The sequence below is a fragment of the Callithrix jacchus genome, chromosome 15 (genome assembly GCF_049354715.1).
Source record: "Callithrix jacchus isolate 240 chromosome 15, calJac240_pri, whole genome shotgun sequence".
NCBI lineage: Eukaryota > Metazoa > Chordata > Mammalia > Primates > Cebidae > Callithrix > Callithrix jacchus.
This window is the reverse complement of record NC_133516.1, coordinates 29,065,576-29,090,264: the sequence shown is the minus strand read 5'-3', so window position 1 is coordinate 29,090,264 and position 24,689 is coordinate 29,065,576. Positions and strand designations below refer to the sequence as shown.

Below are 24,689 nucleotides of genomic sequence, written 5' to 3'. Positions count from 1 at the left end.
AGCACTAGAGCCAGGCTTCTCAACCACAGCCCTGTTGATGTTCTCAATGGACAGGTTTTTGTTGTGGGGGGTTGTCCTGGGCATTACAGGATGTTGAGTTGTATTCCTTCACTTACTAGATGCCAGCAGCACTGTTCCCCTCAGCTGGGACAACTAAAATGTCCCTAGATAACACTGGATATCTCCTGGTGGAACTGTAGTCTTCTGCTGACAACTGCCACACTGGAATTGGTAACTATGGGGTGGGGGGAGGGAAAAAGATTGGTCGGGGAGCACTGAACGGAAAAGGAATCCTATGCATCCTGAATTTGACTGAAAAATCACGGGGCTGCATTGAACATGTTAGGAAGGATTAAATGGGTTCTAGAACAAATGCAACTCAGAAGGGAAAAGGTTGTTTGGTTGTAAGACAGTTTCATTTGTGCTGACATAGCCATGAGATATCAGAAGGATCATTCTTGGTTCTCAGGTTTTAGCTGAGCCACATCACTTCCAGGAAGCCAGCTCTGATAGCCCAGCATGGGACCAGGAAGCCCTCCTGTGTACTCAGGAGCACGTGTCACTCTATGTTGCAATCATCTGTTTACCTCTCTGGCTCCTCTGTAGACGCTGACCTCATTCGTTGAAGACAGGAACTTGTGCCCGTTATAACCCTAGCACCAGCATGCTTGCTTCTCAATAAATATCTGTTGAATGAATGTGTACTTTTAAATGCAATTCCCTTGAATTAGTGACACTTTTCCCTATAATTTGTCATTTACTTCTTGGTGGAAAATAAATAGTTTTTCTTTTTTTTTTTTTTGAGGCCCCGTCGCCCAGGCAGGAGTGCAGTAGTGTGGTCTCAGCTCACTGAGGCAACTACTCTCAGGGCTCAAGATAGCCTCCTGCTCTGCCTATTGAGCAGCTGGGACTACAGGTGCATACCACCATGCCCGCTGAAGTTGTAACTTTTTGTAGAGATGGGGTTTTGCCGTGTTTCTCAGGCTGGCCTCTCTCTCTCTCTCTCTCTCTCTCTCTCTATATATATATATATATATATATATGATTGCGTTTTAGGTTTTGGGGTGAAGAACATGTGGAACTCTTGAGCTCAAGCAATCACTTGCCTCTAGCAGCTAAAGTGTGGAGGGAGAACTACCCCATTCGAGGATGTGGAGGAAGTGGGGACTTTTGTGTCCAAGTTACTTCAGGCTCAAGTTGCAAGAAGCAGAGGATGGCTCAGGTTTGCCTAGCAGTAAAGGGGAGTGCTGGAAGATTGCTGGCATTGGTCACAGGAAAGAAGAAACTACTGGTCATGTGGACTTGGAAAACACGTGGCCCAGGGCAGTTCTATGTTGGGACATCTTCCCTGGACGAACAGGTCTCCTCTCCAGGGCACTGCCTCTGTGGGGCTGTGTCATACTCATCATTTCTGAAAGCAATGATGAGTCTGTTTGACTCATCTTGGGTAGTACACACCTAGAATTCATGATAGGAAGGTGGTCTCTCTCATTTGTGTCCATTGCAATGGTCTTTGAAAGAATGCTCCTTTTCCCTCCACTTCCCTCATCTCTTCTCTTCTTTTCTCTTTTCTTTCTTTATCTCTCAATTTTATTATGAAAATTTTCAAATATTACATGGGTAGAAAATAGTATTAATATGTTAAATCTCCATATTCCCATCAGTCAGTTTCAACAATTACCAACACATGGCCAATTGTTTCATCTATGCTCCTCTTCCTTCAATCCTAATCTCTGATAAAACTGACTTTAAGCCAACAAAGATCAAAAGAGACAAAGAAGGGTATTACATAATGGTAAAGGGATCAATGCAACAAGAAGAGCAAACTATCTTAAATATATATGCACCCAATACAGGAGCACCCAGATACATAAAGCAAGTTCTTAATGACCTACAAAGAGACTTAAACTCCTACACAATAATAGAGGGAGACTTTAACACCCCACTGTCAATATTAGGTAGATCAATGAGACTGATAATTAAGAAGGATATCCAGGACTTGAACTCAGATCTGGACCAAGTAGACCTAATAGACATCTACAGAATTCTCCACCCCAAATCCACAGAAAGTATATTCTTCTCAGCACCGCATTGCACTTATTCTAAAATCGACCACATAATTGGAAGAAAAACACTCCTCAGCAAATGCAAAAGATCGGAAATCATAACAGATAGTCTCTCAGACCCCAGTGCAATGAAATTAGAACTCAGGATTCAGAAACTCACTGAAAACTGCCCAACTACATGGAAACTGAACAACCTGCTCCTGAATAACTACTAGGTAAATAATGAAATTAAGGCAGAAATAAAGATGTTCTTCAAAACCAATGAGAATGAAGATACAATGTACCAGAATCTCTGGGACACATTTAAAGCGATGTATACAGGGAAATTTATAGCACTAAATGCCCACTAGAGAAGTGAGGAAAGATCTAAAATTGATGCCCTAATGTCACAATTAAAAGAACTAGAGGAGCAAGATCAAACAAATTCAAAAGCTAGCAGAAGACAAGAAATAACTAAAATCAGAGCAGAACTGAAGGAGATAGAGTCATAAAAAAACTCTTCAAAAAAATCAATAAATCCAGGAGCTGGTTTTTTGAAACGATCAACAAAATACATAGGTCACTAGCCGGACTAATAAAAAAGAGAGAAGGATCAAATAGATGCAATAAAAATGATAAAGGGGATATCACCACGATCCTACAGAATTACAAACGACCACCAGAGATTACTATGGACACCTCTATGCAAATAAACCGGTAAACCTAGAAGAAATGGATAATTTCCTGGACACTTATACCCTCCCAAGACTAAACCAGGAAGAAGTTGAATTCCTTAATAGACCAATAACAAGGTCTGAAATTGAGGCAGCAATTAATAGCCTACCAACCAAAAAAAGTCCAGGACCAGACAGGTTCATAGCCAAATTCTACCAGAGGTACAAAGAGGAGCTCCTTCTGAAACTATTCCAAACAATATAAAAAGAGGGAATTCTCCCTAACTCATTTTATGAGATGAACATCATCCTCATACCAAAACCTGGCAGAGACACAACTAAAAAAGAAAATTTCAGGCCAATATCCACGATGAACATTGATGTGAAAATCCTCCATAAAATATTGGCAAACCAAATCCAACAGCATATCAAAAATCTTATCCCTCATGATCAAGTCAGTTTCATTCCAGGGATGCAAGGCTGGTTCAACATATGCAAATCTATAAATATAATCCATCACAAAAGCAGAACCAAACACAAAAGCCACATGATTATCTCAGCAGATGAACAGAAGGCCTTTGACAAAATTCAATAGCCCTTTATGCTAAAAACTCTCAATAAACTAGGTATCGATGGAACATATCTAGAAACAGTAAGAGCTATTTATGACAAACCCACAGCCAATATCACACTGAATGGGCAAAGACTGGAAGCATTCCCTTTGAAAACTGGCACAGACAAGGATGCCCTCTCTCATCACCCCTATTCAACGTAATATTGGAAGTTCTGGCCAGGGCAATTAGGCAAGAAAAAGAAATAAAAGGTATTCAGTTAGAAAATCATTTGCAGATGATATGATTATGTATTTAAAAGACCCCATTGTCTCAGCCTGATAAGCAACTTCAGCAAAGTCAAAGGATACAAAATCAATGTGCAAAAAAATCACAACCATTCCTAGACACCAATAACAGACAGAGAGCCAAATCATGAGTGAACTCCTATTCACAATTGCTACAAAGAGCATAAAATACATAGGAATACAACTAACAAGGGATGTGAAGGACCTCTTCAAGAAGAACTACAAACCACTGCTCAAGGAAATAAGAGAGGACACAAGCAGATGGAAAAACATTTCGTGCTCATGGTTAGGAAGAATCAATATCGTGAAAATGGCCATACTGCCCAAAGTAATTTATGGATTCAATGTTATCCCCATCAAGCTACCATTGATCTTCACATAATTGGAAAAAAACCACCTTAAACTTCATATGGTATCAAAAAAGACCCATATAGCCACACAACCCTAAGGAAAAAAAACAAAAACAAAAACAAAAAACAAAGCTGGAAGAATCATGCTACCTGACTACAAGGCTACAGTAATCAAAACAGCGTGGTACTGGTACCAAAAAACAGAGATATCGACCATTGGAGCAGAATAGAGTGCTCAGAAATAACACCACACATCTACAACCATCTGATGTTTGACAAACCAGACAAAAACAAGCAATAGGGAAAGATTGCCGTATTTAATAAATGGTGTTGGAAAAACTGGCTAGCCATATGCAGAAAGCTGAAACTGGATCCCTTCCTTACACCTTATACAAACATTAACTCCAGATGGATTAAGGATTTAAACATAAGACTTAACACCATAAAAACCCTGGAAGAAAACCTAGGCAATACCATTTAGGACATAGGCATGGGTTAGAACTTCATGACTAAAACACCAAAAGCTATGGCAACAAAAGACAAAATAGACAAATGGGATATAATTAAACTTAGGAGCTTCTGTACAGCAAAAGAAACTATCATTAGAATAAACTGGTAACCAATAGAGTGGGAAAAAATTTTTGCAATCTACCCATCTGACAAATGGCTAATATCCAGAATGTACAAAGAACTTAAACAAATTTACAAGAAAAAAGCCAACAACCCCATTGAAAAGTGGGCAAAGGATATGAACAGACACTTTTCAAAAGAAGACATTGATGCAGCCAACAAACATGAAAAAATGCTCATCATCACTGGTCATTAGAGAAATGCAAATCAAAGCCACATTGAGATACCATCTCATGCTAGAGTGGCAATCATTAAAAAATCAGGTGACAACAGATGCTGGAGAGGATGTGGAGAAATAGGAACGCTTTTACTCCGTTGGTGAGAGTGTAAATTATCTTAACCATTGTGGAAGACACTGTGGCAATTCCTCAAGGATCTAGAAATAGAAATACCATTTGACCCAGCAATCCCATTATTGGGTATATACCCAAAGGATTATAAATCATTCTATTATAAAGACACACACATGTATGCTTATTGCAGCACTGTTCACAATAGCAAAGACCTGAAACCAACCTAAATGCCCATCCATGATAGACTGGATAAAGAAAATGTGGCACATATACACCATGGAATACTATGCAGCCATAAAAAAGGATGAGTTCATGCCCTTTGCAGGGACACGGATGAAGCTGGAAACCATCATTCTCAGCAAATTCACACAAGAACAGAAAACCAAATACTGCATGTTCTCACTCATAAGTGGGTGTTGAACAATGAGAGCACATGGATACAGGGAGGGGAACATCCCACACTGGGGCCTGTCAGGGTGGGGGTATTAGGGAGGGATAGCATTAGGAGAAATACCTAATGTAGATGATGGGGTGATGGATGCAGCAAACCACCAATCTCTGCCTCCCAAGTAGCTGCGATTACAGGCATGCACCACCATGCCCAGCTAATTTTTTGTATTTTTAGTAGAGATGGGGTTTCTTTATGTTAGTCAGTCTGGTCTCAAACTCCCGACCTCAGGTGATCCACCCACCTCGGCCTCCCAAAGTGCTGGGATTAGAGGCGTGAGCCACTGTGCCCAGTCAAATCTCCGCTCTTAAACTCACTTCCTGTGTGTGGATGTCCTGGATTCCCTTGGCGTGAGACCACAAACCTCGGGTATTCACCCCACATGACGCCGCTTCAACAATAATTTTCAAACTTTGCCTTTTTGTTTGCTTTTCTCTCTAAATAATGAATTTCATAAGGACAGGGACTCTCCTTCATGGCATGAGTTGGCATCTGGCACATAGCTAGCTCCTTCAATGTTTGTTGAATCAGTAAATGAAAGCTGAATGATGGTTAGTGCACGACTGCACTGGGAAGAACCCCCTTCCTTCTCCTCTCTCCAGGTTTCTGCTTCTGCTTGAAGGAGGACAGACAGAAGCTCTGCCCGTTTCCTCTCCCTCTCAGAGGAGGGCTGGAGGAAACACTTCCCATCCCTCTCTTACCCCCGGCCATCCCTGGCCTCTACAGGAGGAGAGCGCAGGGGGGCTTATTGGTTGCTCCCTTTGCATAGGCACGGCTGAGGATGAGGGCCCCGGGTATAGACTGATCCGGGTGGTATGAAATCCTACTTCTCTCCTGTGCCTAAGCCACATCTGCCCATGGGACTTTGCCAGAACTTCTCATAGCCCTTAATAAGTTAATTCCAACTTGCTCCTTCTGGACTCTGACAGAAGCTTACAGTCAAGGTGGGGAATCAGCCTGCTATCCTCACTCTCTCAGTTTGCTTTGAAAAGCTGTGGAGTCTACCTCCGACCACAATTATTGTTAGCAAGTTAATCCACCCTAAAAGTCTTTCAAAAGGAGCTATAGAAGACCAAGCAAATTGAACACAGTGCCATGAAGTTGTGAGGTCCTTTCCATCTATTACCTATAAAATCGTGGTGTTGATTTCATACCCACGAGCCCTCGTTGACTCTGGTTGGCCAGTGCTTCTCTTTCGCTGCAGAGAGTGAGCTGGATTGGCCACTATGTCTTAGCACACTCTCTGGGGGAGCACTTCCTAATCCGAAGAAGAAACAGCCGTTATTAGTAAGCTATTAAAGTAGCTAACAGTTACCAGAGCTTTTATGTGCCAGGTACTGTGTTAAGCCCTTAGCATGCAATTTCTCATTTATCCTCTGAACAAACCTGTAAGGCAGTATTATTACTAGCCCCAATTACAGATTACAAAACGGAGGCTTAGAAACAGTAAGCAACTTGCATAGTCATTCAAATCTAGGACACCCTGATGCCACAGTTCAAATTACATTAATATCTATTGAGTATTTGTAATATGCCAGACTCACACTGTCTCCTACAGTAGCCATTGGCCACGTTTAAATTAAATAATGGAAAACATTCAGTTCCTCAGTCACACTGGCCACATTTCGCCCTGGTCTGGTGGTTGCCATTTTGGACAACTTAGATACAGAACATGCCTCTCATTACAAAAAAATTCTATTGGATCTCCCTGATCTAGATAATTGATACCCCAAGACAACCCTGTCAGGTTGCTATTAGTAATGGAGCAGCATCGTGTGTGGGGTAATATGCGAGGTTCATTGCCAAGGAAATCAAGGATGCTGACACAGGAGGAGTGAGTGTAAGAGCGGAAATGTAACAGGCAAAGGAGAAAAGCTCCCTCATGCAGAAGGAGGGGGTTCTGAATGGACCTCCCAGTTCCATGGTAAAACGCATGGGGTTTTATAGACTAGTCTGAGGAGCGAGTGTCTAATTTACATAGGGCCCAAAAGATTGGTTGGGCCAGGTGTGTCATTTACATAGCACGTGAAGAAGCTGGCTGCCCCACCCTAGTCTTTCATTATGCAGATGGATTCTCCACCTGACCGGTGCCATGTTGCCTGTTCCGTTATTATACATGTGGATGACAAAGAAAAGGGAAGGTGGAGCCTCCATGTTGAACATGCCTGGCCCCAGGTAGCCTTTTCCTATTGGCACAGCTGCCGACGTTCACCCGTGCAAGCTTTCAGCTTGCTCATCTATGTCTGCAGCTCGATTTCACAGGCTGCTCTTTGTTAGAAAAGAAATGATTTGAGGGCTGCTTTTTGTTAAAAGGGAAACCTTGTTGGAGACTCTCTTACCCTCACTAACTGCCTAAATAATTTATGTTTAGCTCATGTATCAGAAACACCTCGAATTACTACTAGAAATCCTTTTAGGTCCTGAGAGCCAGAGACGTTAAGTCACTTGCCCAACCTCCCACAGCCTCAAGGCTGGAACTCAAGTCTGTCTTACCTTCAAGTCCCTGCTCTCTTCTCTGCCAGGCTCTGCTTTTTGCTGCAGGAAGATTGAGTTAGCCAATCGACAGAGTCCTTATTTAATTATATGTTAGGAAACCATTAGGATTCTCCTAAAAAGGAGTTTTGAATAGTCTTTGATAATGGCAATAAACCTAAGTAGAGGAAGTAAATATAGACAAGACTGAAATTCTCCCATTAGGTTTTTGTTTTTAATCTTAATTACATTTTATTATATTCAGTGGTATGCAGTTTCAAAAGGAGGAATTGTCTTGACTCAAAACCAAAAAGATTATCAAATATTTGCTCTTCAGTAGATAGTAGGAGGTGTTTGTGTTGTTCATGTGTTTAAACCGTATGCCAGGACGTGTAAGAGTTGCCATTTTAATGCTCGATTTTAATTCTCTGCAGAATTATCATTGCCTGATCAGGGCTGGCATGAACTGGCATGAGTTCCCAGTTCTTGGGGAATAATGCTTTCATGGAAAGAGTTAAGAAGGACGACTCACTGAAGGGATAAGGAAATGGGGGAGGAGAACCCTTTAGCCACATAAGCAAAATCTATATTTATTTGAAAAACATCTCAGGCCCTTTTCTACACAAGAGACTTATTCTCTATTGAATTTGAAGTCGCCAAGCTCAGCATGGGCGCCAGACATCCCATTGCTGTTTACTTTTCACTTGGAAAGGAAGGGTGAAAACATAACCCAAAACCAAAAATGAAAGTGAAATACTTGGAGCCTCAAATACAGATCTTTGGTATTGCCAATTAAGTCTAGATTCACATGCTTAAAAAATAAAAAAAGAAAAGCCAGCTTAGGGGAAAGACAGAATTAATATTCTGTTATGAAGTCGAGACTCTTCTGGCGCACATGCCACCCCAGGCCAGGCAAAGTTCTGCTCAGACAACAGCCCTTGCTGTCAGTCCGACAGGCTTTAGGCAGTAGTTCTCAGACTTAGGTACGCTTAGAATCACATGGGAAGCTTCTAAAGTAGGGAAATACAGGGCAGCAATGCAGACGGATCGAATCAGAACTATTTGAGGTTGGATTTAGCATCACTATTTGTAAAACTCTCCAAGTGACTCCACTATGCTGGCTTTTGTGAATTTATTAGCACACGGGTGCTGATTGTGAAGGGAGTCAGAACAGCTCCTGCTTTCCCTACTCAAACTCTTCCCGGGTTGTGCCATTGGGAAGCACCATCAAAACATGCCGCTGTTTGAGGCCACTCCAGACCCACGACATCAGAGTCGCTGGGGCTTGGGGTAGGCTATGCTCTTCATCTATAAACCAAAGGGGCTGGCTATAGGATTTCATAGAGGGTTGGATGTAAACGAGGTGATAATGTAACCAAGTACTCCTTTTTTTCTAAGAGAAAGGGAATACGTTACAATCATTTTTAAAAGTATTTTCTCTTTTCTCCTTTCCTCTTGTCCCTCACTTTCTACTTAGCCCTTTACAAATGCAAATCTCATCTTTCACCTCCCCTTCACTAGACATTCTTTACAGGACAAGTTCATCTAACTATATGCTCCAAGACAGAACTCTCTCGGGAGTTAAGAGCTGATTTATAGACCAAAGCATGACCTCTATGGCATTCTCACCCTCCAGGGGGTTGCCAGGGAACTCACCCTCCAGGAGGGCAGATTGAAAGCATGTCCACTACCCTTTCCCACCTGGAGAGTTTTAGGCCACTTTTTCAATTATTTCTACCTATGAAAGCACCAACTCAGCTGCCTGATAGATGAGGCACCACGCCAGCGAGTAGACCCCGCGCCCTTGCTCACTTCCTCCCCTGCCTTTTAAAAGTTCCTGCTTTCTGCTCCTAAAGCAAAGCAGTGCATTTACTATTTATTTATTTATTGATAGAGTCTCACTCTGTCACCCAGGCTGGAGTGCAGTGGCCCGATTTCACTTCACTGAAACCTCCAACTCCCAGGTTCAAGCAATTCTCCTGCCTCAGCCTCCCGAGTAGCTGGAATTACAGGCATCTACCACCATGCTCGGCTAATTTTTTTTGTTTTTAATAGAGACAGGAGTTTCACAATATTGGCCTGGCTGGTCTTGAACGCCTGACCTCAAGTGATCCACCCGCCTCAGCCTCCCAAAGTGCTGAGATTACAGGTGTGAGCCACCGTGCCTGGCAAAGCTGTGCATTTAAAGGCAGGAACCTGCACCTTTTCCCCAAAGGAGCTTTGGAGTAAATCACTTTTTTTTATATCCAGCCTCGCTCTTGTAAATTGGATTCTGCAAGCAACGAGTGACTAATCTGTGGTCCAGTTACAATAACAATAATAGAGAAAAGAGAGTGCAAATGATAAAGAAATCTACCAACATTAAATCACATTTGATTATTTCAAACACTTGGTACCCACAATCATCAGATATAAAGGATTATAGAGAGAAGCAAGGGAGGAGCTTGGGGCATTTTGTGCATTATGAAAAATGCTTAGTCACAAAATGTTTTCTGATCTTATTGCAAGGTCGTTAGATCAGCACACTGCAGAGATTGGTCTGTGTGCTGGAACCTTCATTCCACCACAGGCATCAAACTGTACCCCGAATGGATACTCCTCTGGGTCTTCAGAAGAGATAAGCATGAGCTGTGCACTACCTACCCTGAGCCTGTGGAAATACCTCTTTTCCATAACTGGAATGGTGGTGCTGGCAGAGACAAACATTAAACAGCTGAATGTAAAAGCCTCCTTGCGTGTCTTCTCCATGGCCAAGGCTGGATGGAGGTTGGACACCCTTGCTCGTTTGCTGATGTGGCCTCTTGGGGGCAGTATGACCCAAGGCTTGCCTTGGCTTCCCAGCTTGAAAAGGATTCACACTCTTCCTTGAATGCTTTAAAAAACTAGTGACCCAGAGAAACAAAAATAAGTCCCCAAAACATGACAGAATCACAATGACACAAACCTGATGATCAATCCATGTAGTAACAATAAGGAGCCAAATAGAAGACTTGTAAAATTTCTTCTAGAAAATTGCCTAATTTTATTAATTTATTAATAATATTATATGCATACATATTAATATAAAGATACAGTGTATGTCATATGACATTATATATAAATATGTATTTGTATATAGAATCTTAAATATTAAAGGTTGACTTTGTTTTGGAAAAATACAAGCAACTTTTACAATGAACTTTACTTCAAAGCAAAGGAACTATTGAAATGTTTTCATGTTTTTGCCTCTTCTGTTGGGCTTTATCCCCGAGGGCTGTGGAGAATCTCTATGTACTCTGATGATAAGTAAGTGGATCTGTTAACAAGCTACAAGCAACTGCAGTTAGAAAGTTTAGGACTTGTTTTCCAGTTCACATTTCTGCTTCTAGCCCCCGTGGTAGTTGGTGGTAAATCTTATGCTTTCATTAGAAGTGTTAACACTTGAACAGTTACGTTTGCATTTGGAACTCTAGCTCTCCCCCTACAGAAAATAAACGATTTGTAAATTTAATCATAATGATGGAAATGCCAATGCATCCTAATTTATTCAGAGCAATTTATTTTTATGGTAAAAATTTAACTTTATACTTTTTTTACTTAGTGACTGAGGGTTTTTTTAATTGCATTTTAGGTTTTGGGGTACATGTGAAGAACATGCAAGATAGTTGCATAGGTACACACGTGGCAGTGTGACTTGCTGCCTTCCTCCCCTTCACCTATATCTATTCAGAGCAATTTAAACTAAGGACCCCTGGAATACAAAATGTAAACAGAATCCCAGTTTATGATTTTGCACATGATTCTTCCTTGCTAAGGACAGTCACCTGTACTTTGACTTTATTCACGGCTTGCAATCCGCTCTTTGATAGGGGTCTCTGGGTGAAGACAGGAGGCACCTTCACCCCAGGGATGGTGAATAAATCAGATCCTGAAGGTCATGCGTTGAAACTCCAAAGAGTAGAGGCATGGGCCTGAGGAGTTAACGAGGACGGCCTCTAGAAAGGCTGGCCACACTAAAAATAGCTTTTTGTGTGTGTGCTAATGTTGGAAGTCATTTAATAAGATGGAAAAAGGATCAGGAGCAATGGACATGGCTGCATTTATGTCAGTCATAAAAGCTGACACCTTCCAACCTCCCTGCCCCACTGCCTTCATCCTATGGGATGGATCTCCCTTCTCCGTGGCCCCTTCCTTCTACTCTAACCCCAGTCCCCTCCTGCCCTTCCTTGGTTCGTTCTACCTTTTAGCCTAAGAGATGAAAGGCAATCCTTCAAGTCTTGGTAGGGAGAAGCCACCCTGCTAATCAGATCCAGCTATCTTGTCTTCTGCTCATTTCATGCGCCTCCAAATAGGACCATGGCTGGCTCTTGCGTCTGCTGCCCATGACCTGCACTGGGAGACGAGTGTGCAGCGACTGAAAACCAGCATGTTAGAGAAGTGAACGTGACCCAGACACGCCCCCTCCACCTGGAGCACCTGTCCACGCTCAGGGTAAGAGGCTCATGCACATAAATCCAAATGCACCTGATTGTCATCACTGCAATTAGAGCCAAGTTTTGGGGAGGGATTCAATGAGAGAAAAGCAACCTCATTCTCACATATGATGTGCCTATAACTCAGGGTTGTGGGTAAGTGACCGGATCATGATGTTCCATGTCTTCTTCATTTTCAGACATAGACAACTGACTTGCGGCACCGACTCTGTTTTTTAAAACATGGCAATTCTTTTGTTTGAGTAGCAGAATTAAAATTTGAATTTTAAAAGTTTTCAAGTCAATCACTCAGCAATCCTACTCTTAGAGGCATCATATGTAAATACAAACTATTTTGGCAATTTGTCTCAGAAAAAGGGTCAATTTAAAAAATTATTTAAAAGAAAATACAAAAATACAATTCCCTCTCTCTTTGTATATACCACACACATACTCTCTCTCAGGAAGAAAAGAACTGCTTATACAATGCTTTGGCAGTTTCATGTGCTATTCTTTCAATGTACACTTAACCGAAAGAGCAAGAATATAATGAATTATTTTTAGAAGGTAGTTTTTTATTAGATGCATATTTTCTTTCAAGCAATGTGTAACTTTCCATATACATGAGAATATACAAATACTAAGATGTCAGAATGTCTTTGACTTGGCCCAGAGGCTAGGGTCCTATGCTACTCATGCACTCCCTACAACTTAAGAGCAAAAGGAAGGCATTTCCCTTCATTGCTTTCTGCTGACAGCCACAATGCTCCCCGTTCATATTCAGAGGCTGAGAAAAGTCAGTGACACCTCTTGTTATTCTGACACCTTCATTCCCTGAGTGATTCTCACCACTTTCTGTTTCCTCACCTTTCCTGTACTATGAAGGTTTTAGCCATCCCCCAAATTCAAAAAACTCTCAAATCTGTGCACAATCATATGAGAAGCAACAGCAAAAAATTCTCTCTCTCCCTTTGAAATGAATCCACCCTTTAGTGTCTGGGGATGGTTTATCTGGAGACGGCATCTGGAATGAATACCTAAAGTGTCCCCCAACCCCCATTCAGCTTGAAATATGGAGGCAGGTAAATTGTACTTTCTGTGGCTTTTAAGGCTCAAGTCAGCTTGTTTCCAAATGAGTATGTCCCTTTTCCCCTTTGCCTATTGATGGTTAAATGCAGAAAATGATACTTACAATGGTGTGCCTGGGCAGGCAGCATCTTAGTTTTTCAGGCTTCCCTCACCTCTACGGGGTCTCTTTGCTCAGTGCTATCCCTGAATGAGTAACTAGGAGTTTCATGCTTATTGAGTGTGTAGTATGTCCTAAATGTGTCCTGTGGTTGCCTCATAGAATCCTCCCAACAACCCATGAAATGACCACTAGGTAATCAGTCCTCACCTAGATCTCAAGTGTGATCTGAAGTATGTTCCTAGACCTCACACCTCATGTGCTCCTTAATCTGGCCTCCTCCTGGAGACCCCTCATTATTTGAGCTGTGATGAGAAGGAGCTCTCTGAAGTCAGAAGCATTCAGTGAAAGACAACCTGGAGTCTGTGTGAGACCATGTTCAAGCTCTACAAACCAGACCTACCCTTTTACACCAACCCCTCTTCTTCTTGACCTAAACCTCCTCCTCCTCCTTCTGTGCTTGATTTTTTTCAGGGGCTTTTCCAATCTGCTTGAAGGTTAGGGCTACTCTCTGACTCCTCTCTGTCCCTCACCTCCAACCCAAATCTACCCCAGTTCTGCTGACTCTGCTTCCCCATATGCTGCACGAATACCTCCCTCCTTCCATCCTCACACCTTGAGCTTAGCAGAGGCCATCCTCACCCTGACCTGAGGGCTGTTGCTGGTTTCCTCACCCTCACCTGAAAGCATTGCCCTAAATGCTCACCATTCCTGGTCCTCCTATGGCCATAGAATAAACCTACTGCAACACCGACCAGGATGCTCTCTGCTCCGCTCATGACTTAGATGGAACAATGCTGTCAAGGTTCCTCACAGTCTAGCCTTGTCCTTCCTCCTCCCCAGAGCCTTCCTAACCAGTCCTGTCTCCTTCCACAGCCAAGCTTGCCCATGCAGTACCTGCAGTGGGGCTTCTCTCTCCCCTAGCAATAGATGATCCAACTTAAATTCCTTCTCATTTAAAAAGCTTCCCCAGCTCTCTCAGGCCCCAAGGCCCTTGCCTGGTTCTAAAAGTGGGTGAAACTTACTAACCATACCTTGGAGGGAAAATCACACATAAAAGGTGTCATTTCTTAACTGATCATGTTCACGTCTTTTCTCCCTACAGCAAGACAAAGGCCTGTTTTAAACACATTTACAACCGGTATGTTGCCTTGTACAAGGTTAAAAGTTGTACATTTCTCGATTAATTTTGGTATTTCTGTTCAGGCCACTAAATTCAAGAATCAGCAATTCTCTGAGGCTTTCTTTTTATTATATATAAGAAACTTTTGGAGTGAAGGGAGAGTTTGTCAATAACTTGAGGCATATGGAGGGGAGATAAAAAGGTTGCTATTTTTCATCAACATATTTTGATTTGGCTTCCTAGAATTGATGGGCTTAAAACATCTAATCTACTTTAAACAGATGCCAAATAGATGGATGAATCTTAGACCTTCTGTGACAGTAACTTCCTTTTAAAAAGACCTCTCCCACCCCACCCCCAGCCCAGGCAGTGCATCCAAACCAAATCACGTGCACAACCCTGACTGTGTCACCAGCACCCTTGAGTCCCGGTCACAAGCCCACAGATATTTCCTGCTCCCCGGTGGATCGAGTATAAACTGAGTTTGCTCGCTCGGGAGCCTCTTTCTGGAAGATGGAACAGCATTCACAGAAGCACTTGGCAATGTGCTTTTGGAAGAAGACCGCGAGGTAGTTTCTAAACTTCTCCCCGACAAAAGCATAGATGATGGGGTTGACGCAGCAATGTGTCATCCCAAGAGTCTCTGTCACTTGCATGGCTTGGTCCAACCTGTTAGAGCTACTGCAATTATTCAGGCCAAAGAATTCCTGGTAGGTGTTCAGGAGAAGGACAATGTTGTAGGGAGCCCAGAAGAGAAAATAAACAATCATGATGGTGAAGATAAGCCTCACAGCCCTGTGCCTCTTCTTCTCATTTCGACACCGAAGCAGGGTTTTAAGGATTCCCGAGTAGCAGATGACCATGACGAGCAGTGGCAGGACCAGCCCCAAGATGACCATCTTTAATGTCTCGAAATTCTTCCAGAACTGATATTGGCTGAATGGAAAATGAGGGCTGCAGGTGTAATGATAACCTTCTTTTTGAGACCTGGTAAAGATGATTCCTGGGAGAGAGGCAAATACAGCCACCACCCAAGTGATCACACTTGTCACCACCCCAAAGGTGACCGTCCTGGCTTTTAAAGCAAACACAGCATGGACGATAGCCAGGTACCTATCGATTGTCAGGAGGATGATGAAGAAGATTCCAGAGAAGAAGCCTATAAAATAGAGCCCTGTCAAGAACTGACACATTGTATTTCCGAAGTCCCACTGGCCTGCAGCATAGTGAGCCCAGAAGGGGACAGTAAAAAGGAAAATCAGGTCAGAGATGGCCAGGTTGAGCAGGTAGATGTCAGTCATACTCTTCAGCCTTTTGCAGTTTATCAGAATGAGGACAACCAGCATGTTGCCCACGAAACCAAAGAGGAACACCATGGAGTAGAGCGGGGGCAGGAGGTGGGCTCCCATTTGCTTCACGTCGATTTTTCGGCAGGGCTCCGATGGGCCATAATCGATGTCATAGATTGGACTTGACACTTGATAATCCATCTTGTTCCACCCTGTGAATAAATAGAAAGTGATCTTTTACGAAGTCCTAGAATGTACTTTGTGGCCCGCCATGAATACAAACTGTTTTATACATTAATAGTTTTTAATTGCGTACATAGATGGCTACATTGCATGAACTTCCTTTTTGGCCAAACAATGAAGTTTTGTAGGGATGGGAAGGTTTGCCGCTAGCTTCTCCACTCACTAGATGGAGAGCTTGGCCCTGTTGGGGGGACTCATGAAGGCACCACTTCACCAAATAAAGTCTTGTGTTCTGTAGCACCATGGAGCAAATGAAGTTTGATAACAATTTTAAGAAACTGGGTCAAGGAAGGTGCAACTCAGCCTTCTTGTTACTGTTTTTCACACAGGGTCTCACTCTGTCACCCAGGCTGGAGTGCAGTGGCACGATCATGGCTCACTGCAGCTTCAACCTCCTGGGCTCAAGTGATCCTCTCACCCTTCCAAGTAGCTGAGGACTACAGGCGCCACCATGCCCAGCTAATTTTGTTTATTTCTACAGAGATGAGATCACACTATGTTGCCCAAGCTGGTCTCAAACTTCTGGGCTCAAGCAATCCTCCTGCCTCAGGCTCCCAGAATGCTGGGATTACAGGCATGAGCCACCATGCCTGGCTGCAACCCAGTCTTACAGTCTATATTGACGCTGCCATTCTCTGGGGTTTGCTTACAAAAAGCATGCACTATGAGCAAGCCAGTCATAATGAAGAGGCCTCAAGGGCACATACTGGATGTTAATCACTGTTCTAAGCATCACACCCATTCATTCGCTTAATCCTCAGGGCAACCTTATGAGGCAGAAAATAATTTTCACATTTTGCAAACAATGACCTTGAAGCACAGAGAGGGTAAGTAACTTGCTCAAAGCCAAACAGCTGGGATGGAACTGATTTTGAACGCGGGCAGCCTGCAATCTTAACCACCAGGCTACCCTGCTTAATTTAAAAGAGAATTAAAGAGCAAGACCATCAGATGGCTGGGCCATGAGGTAGTCAGAGTGAAATGGGCGGATGCCCAAGTTCCCCCACAGAAGGTCATAGAGGCCAACAGCCAATTGTAAAATCCTCACATTTTCTCTAAAGTTTGTGTTTGTAGTTTCTGAGTTGCCACAATTAAGAGTTCTCATACAAACCCAAGAAATAATAAAGTAAAAAATGTTTCATCTGCCACCACAGATGAATGTCATACATTCTGGGTAGTTTCATCTTACAACCAGCTGGCTTGCCTCACCTATTTAAATTCAGCTGCTCTAGCTGAGAATTTTCTCTTATTAAACCCTGTGGGTCTCAAACTCTCTGCATCTTAGATTAGGCAGCTGAGAGAAGCCCCAGAAAAGCTCACCTTTAATTTTGAGCCCTAAAGAATTATATACTAACTGTGCCGTGAAACTGATATATTAGAGGAACATTTTATTTGACGTTTGTAATTTGATATTAATTTGGACCATTTTTAGGCTTCCCTCTTTTCTGGAGGAAAAGGAAAAAAGAGAACCAGACTTAGACACAACTTCTTGTGGGTACATGTTCAGACGGCATCTCGTTTGAGAGGGTTTAGTTCTCCTCAGCAGAAGATAAGATTTCAAGACTTCAGCCAAGATTCATCTCTCTGAAAATCTTTCTTTTGAGAGGTAAGAATTGTTAGTTTGTTTTAAAATACTATTCCTCCCTTTAAAGTCTTTCACTCGTAATCATGATTTGTATCTTTGATGTAATAATCATCTGAAACTCATTCTAAACTCTGACCGTTTCCTTGCCTTAAAGATTATATTTTAAGATAATTCTATGAGCACTTGGTGGTTGCCAAATGTCTTCTCTGGGTTTCCTGTAAAGGCTTTTACTCATCTCAGAAGCTAACTAAAAAGCCAAGCAGCTGAGAGGTTACTTACCTGGGAGAGTTTCTTGTAGGGGAACGGATGTTTCAGCTCTTCTGGCCAGATGAGCTGTGCAAATCAAACATATAGACGGTATAAAAGTAGGAAATGCAGCTTCTTTTGAGGGGGGCGGAGTTAAATAATTCAGTGTATTGAAGGAGGAAAGAATCAGAGAACAGTTCTTCTTTTTAAGTTGAGCTTAAAATAAACTGCAGAAGAGATCCGGTCTGAAGGTTTATTCATGAGCTTTCTTCACTGGATTATTTTGTTTTTGTTCTCTGCTCATCCAACTACACAGAAGCTGTTAGAACATATGAAGAATAAAGGATATTCGAGCTAGAAGGACATTTACATTCATCTAGTCAAAAGCCCACATTTTAGTAAAAGAAATTACTATCCAAGAGACAAACAATTTGTTCAAGATCACAGGGCTTTTCAACAGTAAGACTAAAAGGGTGAGAAAATTCTGATTATCTTAAGAGTTGCCATCAATTAAAGCCAACTTAAACCAACTTTAAATGTAAAGAAAAATCCTGGACTTCACATTAACCTGTGCCCCCTTCTTCTCCCCTCTTCCCATATCCCCTGTCCCACTCCAGCTCACACACATGTGCTCACCACCCAATATTATTGTTCTCTGTAAACTAAAACAACCAAATGTCTGAAGAGTTTTAACTGTAGCCTCACCGATGAGCTGAACAGTTTCCCATCTTTTTCTGAATCCACGATCTTAGTGGGGATTTTCACTCCATTCACTGTTTCGTGGCCCTTCAACCCAGGAAGCATTTATGAGGACTTACACTGTGCCAGATACATAGGTGGCAGGATTCTTCACTCCAGATGCAATCTATCCGGAGCTATGAGAAATCTTCCACATGACGGAAGTATACGGTCGAGTTCAGGATTCTTTATGACAATACTATCTACAGCTGTATCAAGCTCTCTTGGTGGTTGATGACATCTGAAAATCTCAAGTATTGTCAGTAGAGCTGAGAAGACAGCAGAGAGCCACTCCTGAGCCACAAGATGCCCTTCCGGGCTTCCGTGACCTCAGCTCTAGAATAAAAAGCATTGGCTTGTAATCTCTAAGAAGGCAAAGGAGACCCCAAACAGCAAAATTACATGCTCCCAAACCTACGGAGGCAGCCTAGCCCAGGGCCTAAGCCAGTGGCCTTTGTAGTCAGACTGCCAGGCTGGAAGCCTGTCTCTTCCCTCAGCTTTCTCATCTGGGTATTGAGCTGAATTACAGTGGTCATTTCAAGGGTTGTTGGGAGGATTCTATGAGGCCTCCCCAGCCAGCATCTAGCACATACTGTGCACTCCATAAACATCCACCTCTTTGTTACTTTTTCAGCAATTCTTTCTGAGAGAGTTTATTTGATTACATTCTAACAAAATTGGTTCCCTGGAGTCTCTATCTACATCAGATTGGTTTCAGCAAACTAGAAGCTGGAAAGGTGAAGCTAATTACTGGTGCTCGGAGAATAGAAAGAAATGACTGCTTGGGAAAAGACAGAAAAGTACAGAAACAGCCCAGCGATCAGGACACCCCACCTTGCCCCACGTAGGGGCACATGTCTGTGTTACAACAGAGCTCAGAAACTGGTAGTTGTAACAGGGACAGTGAGTCATCAAGAAAATGTTCACATTCATCCCGTGTGTGCAATTCAAAAGGCAATGATTAAGAACTGTAGTCACACTGCTGGGTTTGACCTCCAGCTTCATTACTACTACTTGGCTCTGACCATTACTGACTCTCCCTGCCTAGTTTTCTTAACTATAAAGTGGAGGTTTTAGAAAAAAAAACAAATACAAGCTTACTCAATACACCTGTGGTGGCGACGGAATGATAAGAGTAGAGCCTTTCGGGCACCTGCCTCGGGGTGCTGTGTAAGCAGGGAACTATAAAGCGTGCTTTAGAAAGAGTTAAAAAATAGAGAACAAGTTCGTATAAAATTTTATAGAAAATAGATAACATAAACGCAACTTTGGTTTTTAGAAGGATAGCCTTGTATTCACTGGTAATTCACTTGGGTAGAACTCTCAGAGGCTGTCGGACCAATGCTGTATTTCTGCTTGTGGCAATTGCTGGTTTTTACTTTCACCATGCAGAGCTGAGGCTTTGCCATGTTCTGTGTGTCTGTCATTAGGGTGACGGAGGAAGCGAAGACACGCTCGCCCCCAGAGGGCAATGTGGGCTAGAGGAGCAGGCTCGGAGTCACACAGACTATGCTGCTGACTTGTTGTGTGATCCTGGCAAGATACTTCCACTCCCTGAGCTTCCACTTCCTCATCTGTTAAATGATGTGCTAGGCCTGGGGCGGCTTCCACCCTAAATACTATGTGACTCCATGGCCAAGTTGGTTTGAAAAATACGCACTAGATTGGAAGCAAGGTGAGGATTCGCAGGCTTGAAACAAGGAAGCACAGTTTGGCAGTGTGTGTCGCTCTACTTTTGTGTTTCTGGTCCAGAGTTGTCTTCTAGTAACCACTCAGGATAGGGGTTCAGCCCAAGGATTCACAAGAAAGTGGGGACCAGTGGGAAATTCTTCAGCATTTAAATGAAATGTTGTTCTGGATACAATAACAAGCTAGCAGTTTACCGTGCTGTGACTTAGCTGCTTGGTGTCTGCTACTCTTTCCGCTTTGTCCCTCTCAGTTTGCATGGCTCTTGCTCTCTTAGGTATTATTAAATACATCTGGACTCCTCATGGGAAACAAACCTTCGATCGGTTTGTCACTCTAGACTCCATGCCCATACTGGAGGGTGTTTTGTGCCAGCCCTCCTCTAGGGGCCTTTTTGTCTTTGAACAGCTGCTCCATGTCGAGTCGCTGCACCTGTGTTCCAAGCATTGCTTTGCTCACTCCTTGCCCATTCCATTCCTGGACCATATTTTCAGAGCACCGTCAACAGGATGGGGAGAATGTTAATTATTCACTTTGGGCGCAAGGGCCAACTACCTGAGCACAGTGAGCAGGAACCCTGCCATACAGCAGCTGTTGTGAAAATGCCTGGGGCCTGAGTTGACTCTTGGTCAATATCAGTCAACAGTGAGAATGGGCTGTAAAAAGAATAAATGAATCTTTTATTTTTAAAAACAAATGTCTAGGCCAGGTGCAGTGGCACATGCCTGTAATCCCAGCACTTTGGGAAGTCAAGGCACGTGGATAATTTGAGGTTGAGAGTTTGAGAACAGCCTGGCCAACATGGTGAAACCCTGTCTCTACTAAAAATACAAAAAATTATTGGGGTGTGGTGGCACATCCCTGTAGTCCCAGCTACTCAGGAGGCTGAGGTGGGAGAATCTCTTGAACCCAGGAGGTAGAGGTTGCACTGAGCCAAGATCACACCATTGTACTCCAGCCTGGGCGACAGTGAGACTCTGTCTCAAAACAAAACAAACAAACAAAATATCTAATTATAAAACCAACACATGCTCATTGTATAAAACTGGGAAAAACAGAAAAAAGGAAAAAATTAGATAAAGTCTCACAATATCAAAACGATGTCTTTTAAAATGTGATGCTTCAATCCTGACTTTTCCCATGCACTTTTTGATTAATTGTTCTTACACATATACCATTCTGTAGGTGGCTCCTTTTTTTTTTGGCAAAGATTATAGTGTAGACATTTTCCTATATTATTAAAAATTCTTTATACGTATAGTTCTTTATTACTTTTATTGAGGAGGAACACACTGATCTTAGAGGTACAGCTTGGTGAGTTTTGATATGCAATCATGCCTGTAACTACCACTCCCGATCAAGATGATAAGAAATATCCCTATCACTTCAGAAAGTACCTTTTGCTCCATGCAGAGGTAAGGGCCACTCTGACTTCATAGAGATTAAATGATGCTGTCTTTAACTTCTATAAATGGAATTGTAGATACTGTCCTTTTTCCTGTTTGACTTCATTCATTCAGCAAAATACCCTTAACTATATTTAACAGAGTTCTGTCATTAGACAGTTGGGCTCTTCCACTATTCAGTTGTGTGAGCAGTGTCACACTGATTGTCACCATCAGTGCTCTGAGATCCCTTTCAAGAAGGATGTTCTTCCTGTCCCCAGATCCACCTTTACCAGGAGAGCCAGGGAGTCCCCATGGTCTTCACAGAAACAGGAAGAATCCACCCCCGTCCAGTGCCACACTTTGTTATTTACGTGCCTCAGCAATGACGCTTGGATCCTACGATGCCCACCAGGAGACAGCCTCTGCCTTCTGCCTCAGACACCTATTATGATGGGTGGGTTGGGAACTCACCGTGCAGTTGTCTCCATCCCCGTTTCTGTCCTCTAGACCTTTCCCAGGGTAACCTACTTCCAAGACAATGGACCACATCCCCCATGGGGATTTGTGCAATTCATGAAACCAAGTGGACACGTGTAGGCCATCTACCTCATGGCTTCATTAGATATGTTCAAACCTGGTGGGAGCCCCTTCGCTCAGCAGCGCAGTCTCCTTTATGCATTTGGGGGATTCTTTCAGATCAGTGCCTAGGCATGAGGCTAGTACAATGTAGGTGTAGTAACAGCTGTCTAAGCTAACAGTTAAACAATACAATAGACCCGCTGTGATCTTAAGTGAGTCAGATCACACCTGGAGCTCTGTACTCAGCTCTCCACATAACATGAGATTATGAAGGACTTTTCTGGTTGTCCCAGAACTAGCAACTGTGGCCTGAGGCTGAAGGCAAAGAAGTGTTATGTGCTCATAGTTCCAAGGAAAACCACTGACCTCTCCCAGGCTTGCTAGGAGGTGACAACGCCAGCCCTGTATCCCCACCCATCCCGTCAACTCCTCTCAGCCCGGTCTGTATATGGAGGCAATTGGGGTGAAGAATGGACTGTAGAAGTGGGCAGGATTGATGGGGAGGTGAGTGAGGATTCCTCTCCTCAAAGCTAAGGAAAGGGGCTCTGAAGAAACCATATGAGGAATAAGAACTTGCAAAAGGAGAGGCCAGCATGGGTGGGGACCGAGCAGCAGACAAGCTGAGCAGGGGGAGTGGGGATTGGAGAGAGGTGATGGAGGTAGAGATAGGGTGTGGAAGTGAGGCTGCAGAGGTCAAGAGGTCAGCCAGAAGCAGTGGCTCATGCCTGTAATCCCAGCACTTTGGGAGGCTGAGGCGAGTGGATAACCTGAGGTTGGGAGTTTGAGACCAGCCTGACCAACATGGAGAAACCCCATCTCTACTAAAATACAAAATTAGCCGGGCATGGTGGCACGTGCTTGTAATTTCAGCTACTTGGGAGTCAGGCAGGAGAATCACTTGAACCCAGGAGGCAGAGGTTGCAGTGAGCTGAGATCGTGCCATTACACTCCAGCCTGGGCAGCAAAAGTGAAACTTTGTCTCAAAAAAAAGTGCTCCTGGGTTAAGTGGTTACGGCAGGAGGGAACTGGGCAAGAGCTATCACACTGGGTCCTACTTTCTGGGTGAGACAAGCCCAGAGCTCAGGAAATGGTGGGTTGGAAGAAGTCAAATCAAAGAGAGATCTCGAATGTCTAGATCCATGTGGAGCCCCCACCATCTCTAGGTTCTTGGATGTGACCACACAGTGTGCCTGCCACTCTAGGCATCTTGGCCAACACAGAGTGGACTGTGGCAGTGGCCAGTTAGAGAAAGAGTTTCAGGCGTATCTTGGTGAGATTGTGAGTTCAGTTCCAGACCACTACAATAAAGCAAATATCACCAAGTAACATTTTGGTTTCCTAGTGCAAATAAAAGTTATGTTTACCCTATACTATAGTCCACTAAGTGTACAATAGTATTATGTCAAAATAAACAATGTACATACCTTAATTACAAAATATTTTATTGCTAAAAATGCTAACCATCATCTGAGCCTTCAGCAAATCATAGTCTTTTTGCTGAAGAGGACGGAGGTCTTGTTTTGATGTTGATGGCTGCTTACTGATCAGGGTGGTGGTTGTTAAAGGTTGGGGTGGCTGTGGCAATTTCTAAAAATAAGATGACAATGCAGTTTGCCACATTGGTCAACTGTCCCCTTCACACAAGATTTCTCTGTATTGTGCGTGTCATGCGATGCTATTTGATAGCATTTTACCCACTTCTTTCAAAGTTGGAGTCAATCTTCTCAAACCCTGCCACTGCTTTATCAACTAAATTTATATAATATTCTGAATCCATTGTTGTCATTTTAACCACATTCACAGCATCTTCACCAGGAGGAGATTCCATCTCAAGAGGCCACTTTCACTCATCCGTAAGAAGCAACTCTTCATCTGTTCAAGCCGGATCATCAGAGTGCGGCAGTGCAGCCACATCCTCAGGCTCCACTTGTAGTTCTAGTTCTCTTGCTCTTTCCACGCATCTGCAGTGACTTCCTCCACTGAAGGTGTGAACCCCTGAAGGTCATCCATAGGGGCTGGAATCAATGTCTTTCACATTCCTGTTAATGTTGGTATTTTGACCTCCTCCCATGAATTACAGATGTTCCTAATGGCATCTAGAAAAATGAACACTTCCCAGAAGCTTTTCCATTTGCTTTGCTCAGATCCATCGATAGAATCACTCTCAGTGGAAGCTATATGAACTAGTTAAGGTTATATATATATATATATTTCTTAATAGCCCTATGAAATATATTTCTTAATAAGACTTGAAAGCCTTGATCCATGGGCTGCAGGAAGGAGGTTAGCAGGCATGAAAACAACAAGAAAATTCTCATACATCTCCAACACACCTCTTGAGTGACGTGGTGTAGAGCAGTAATATTTTGAAAGGCATCTTTTTCTGAGCAATAGTTCTTAATAG

At 42.9% G+C, this 24,689-nt stretch overlaps 2 protein-coding genes across 2 annotated transcripts in view; one reads left to right on the top strand and one right to left on the bottom strand.

Annotated features, from left to right (window-relative positions):
• Nucleotides 1–24,689, top strand: part of CCR1 (C-C motif chemokine receptor 1) — a 173,024-nt gene that overhangs the window by 6,408 nt on the left and 141,927 nt on the right. The window contains exons 2-3 of the mRNA XM_054245353.2: nt 12,103–12,241; nt 17,496–17,669. The gene's annotated coding sequence lies outside the window, so the exon portion shown is untranslated. The remainder of the gene's footprint in view (nt 1–12,102; nt 12,242–17,495; nt 17,670–24,689) is intronic.
• Nucleotides 14,963–16,021, bottom strand: CCR5 (C-C motif chemokine receptor 5). Its single transcript, NM_001257216.1, is given in 1 exon segment — nt 14,963–16,021. A coding segment is annotated over 1 exon segment (1,059 nt).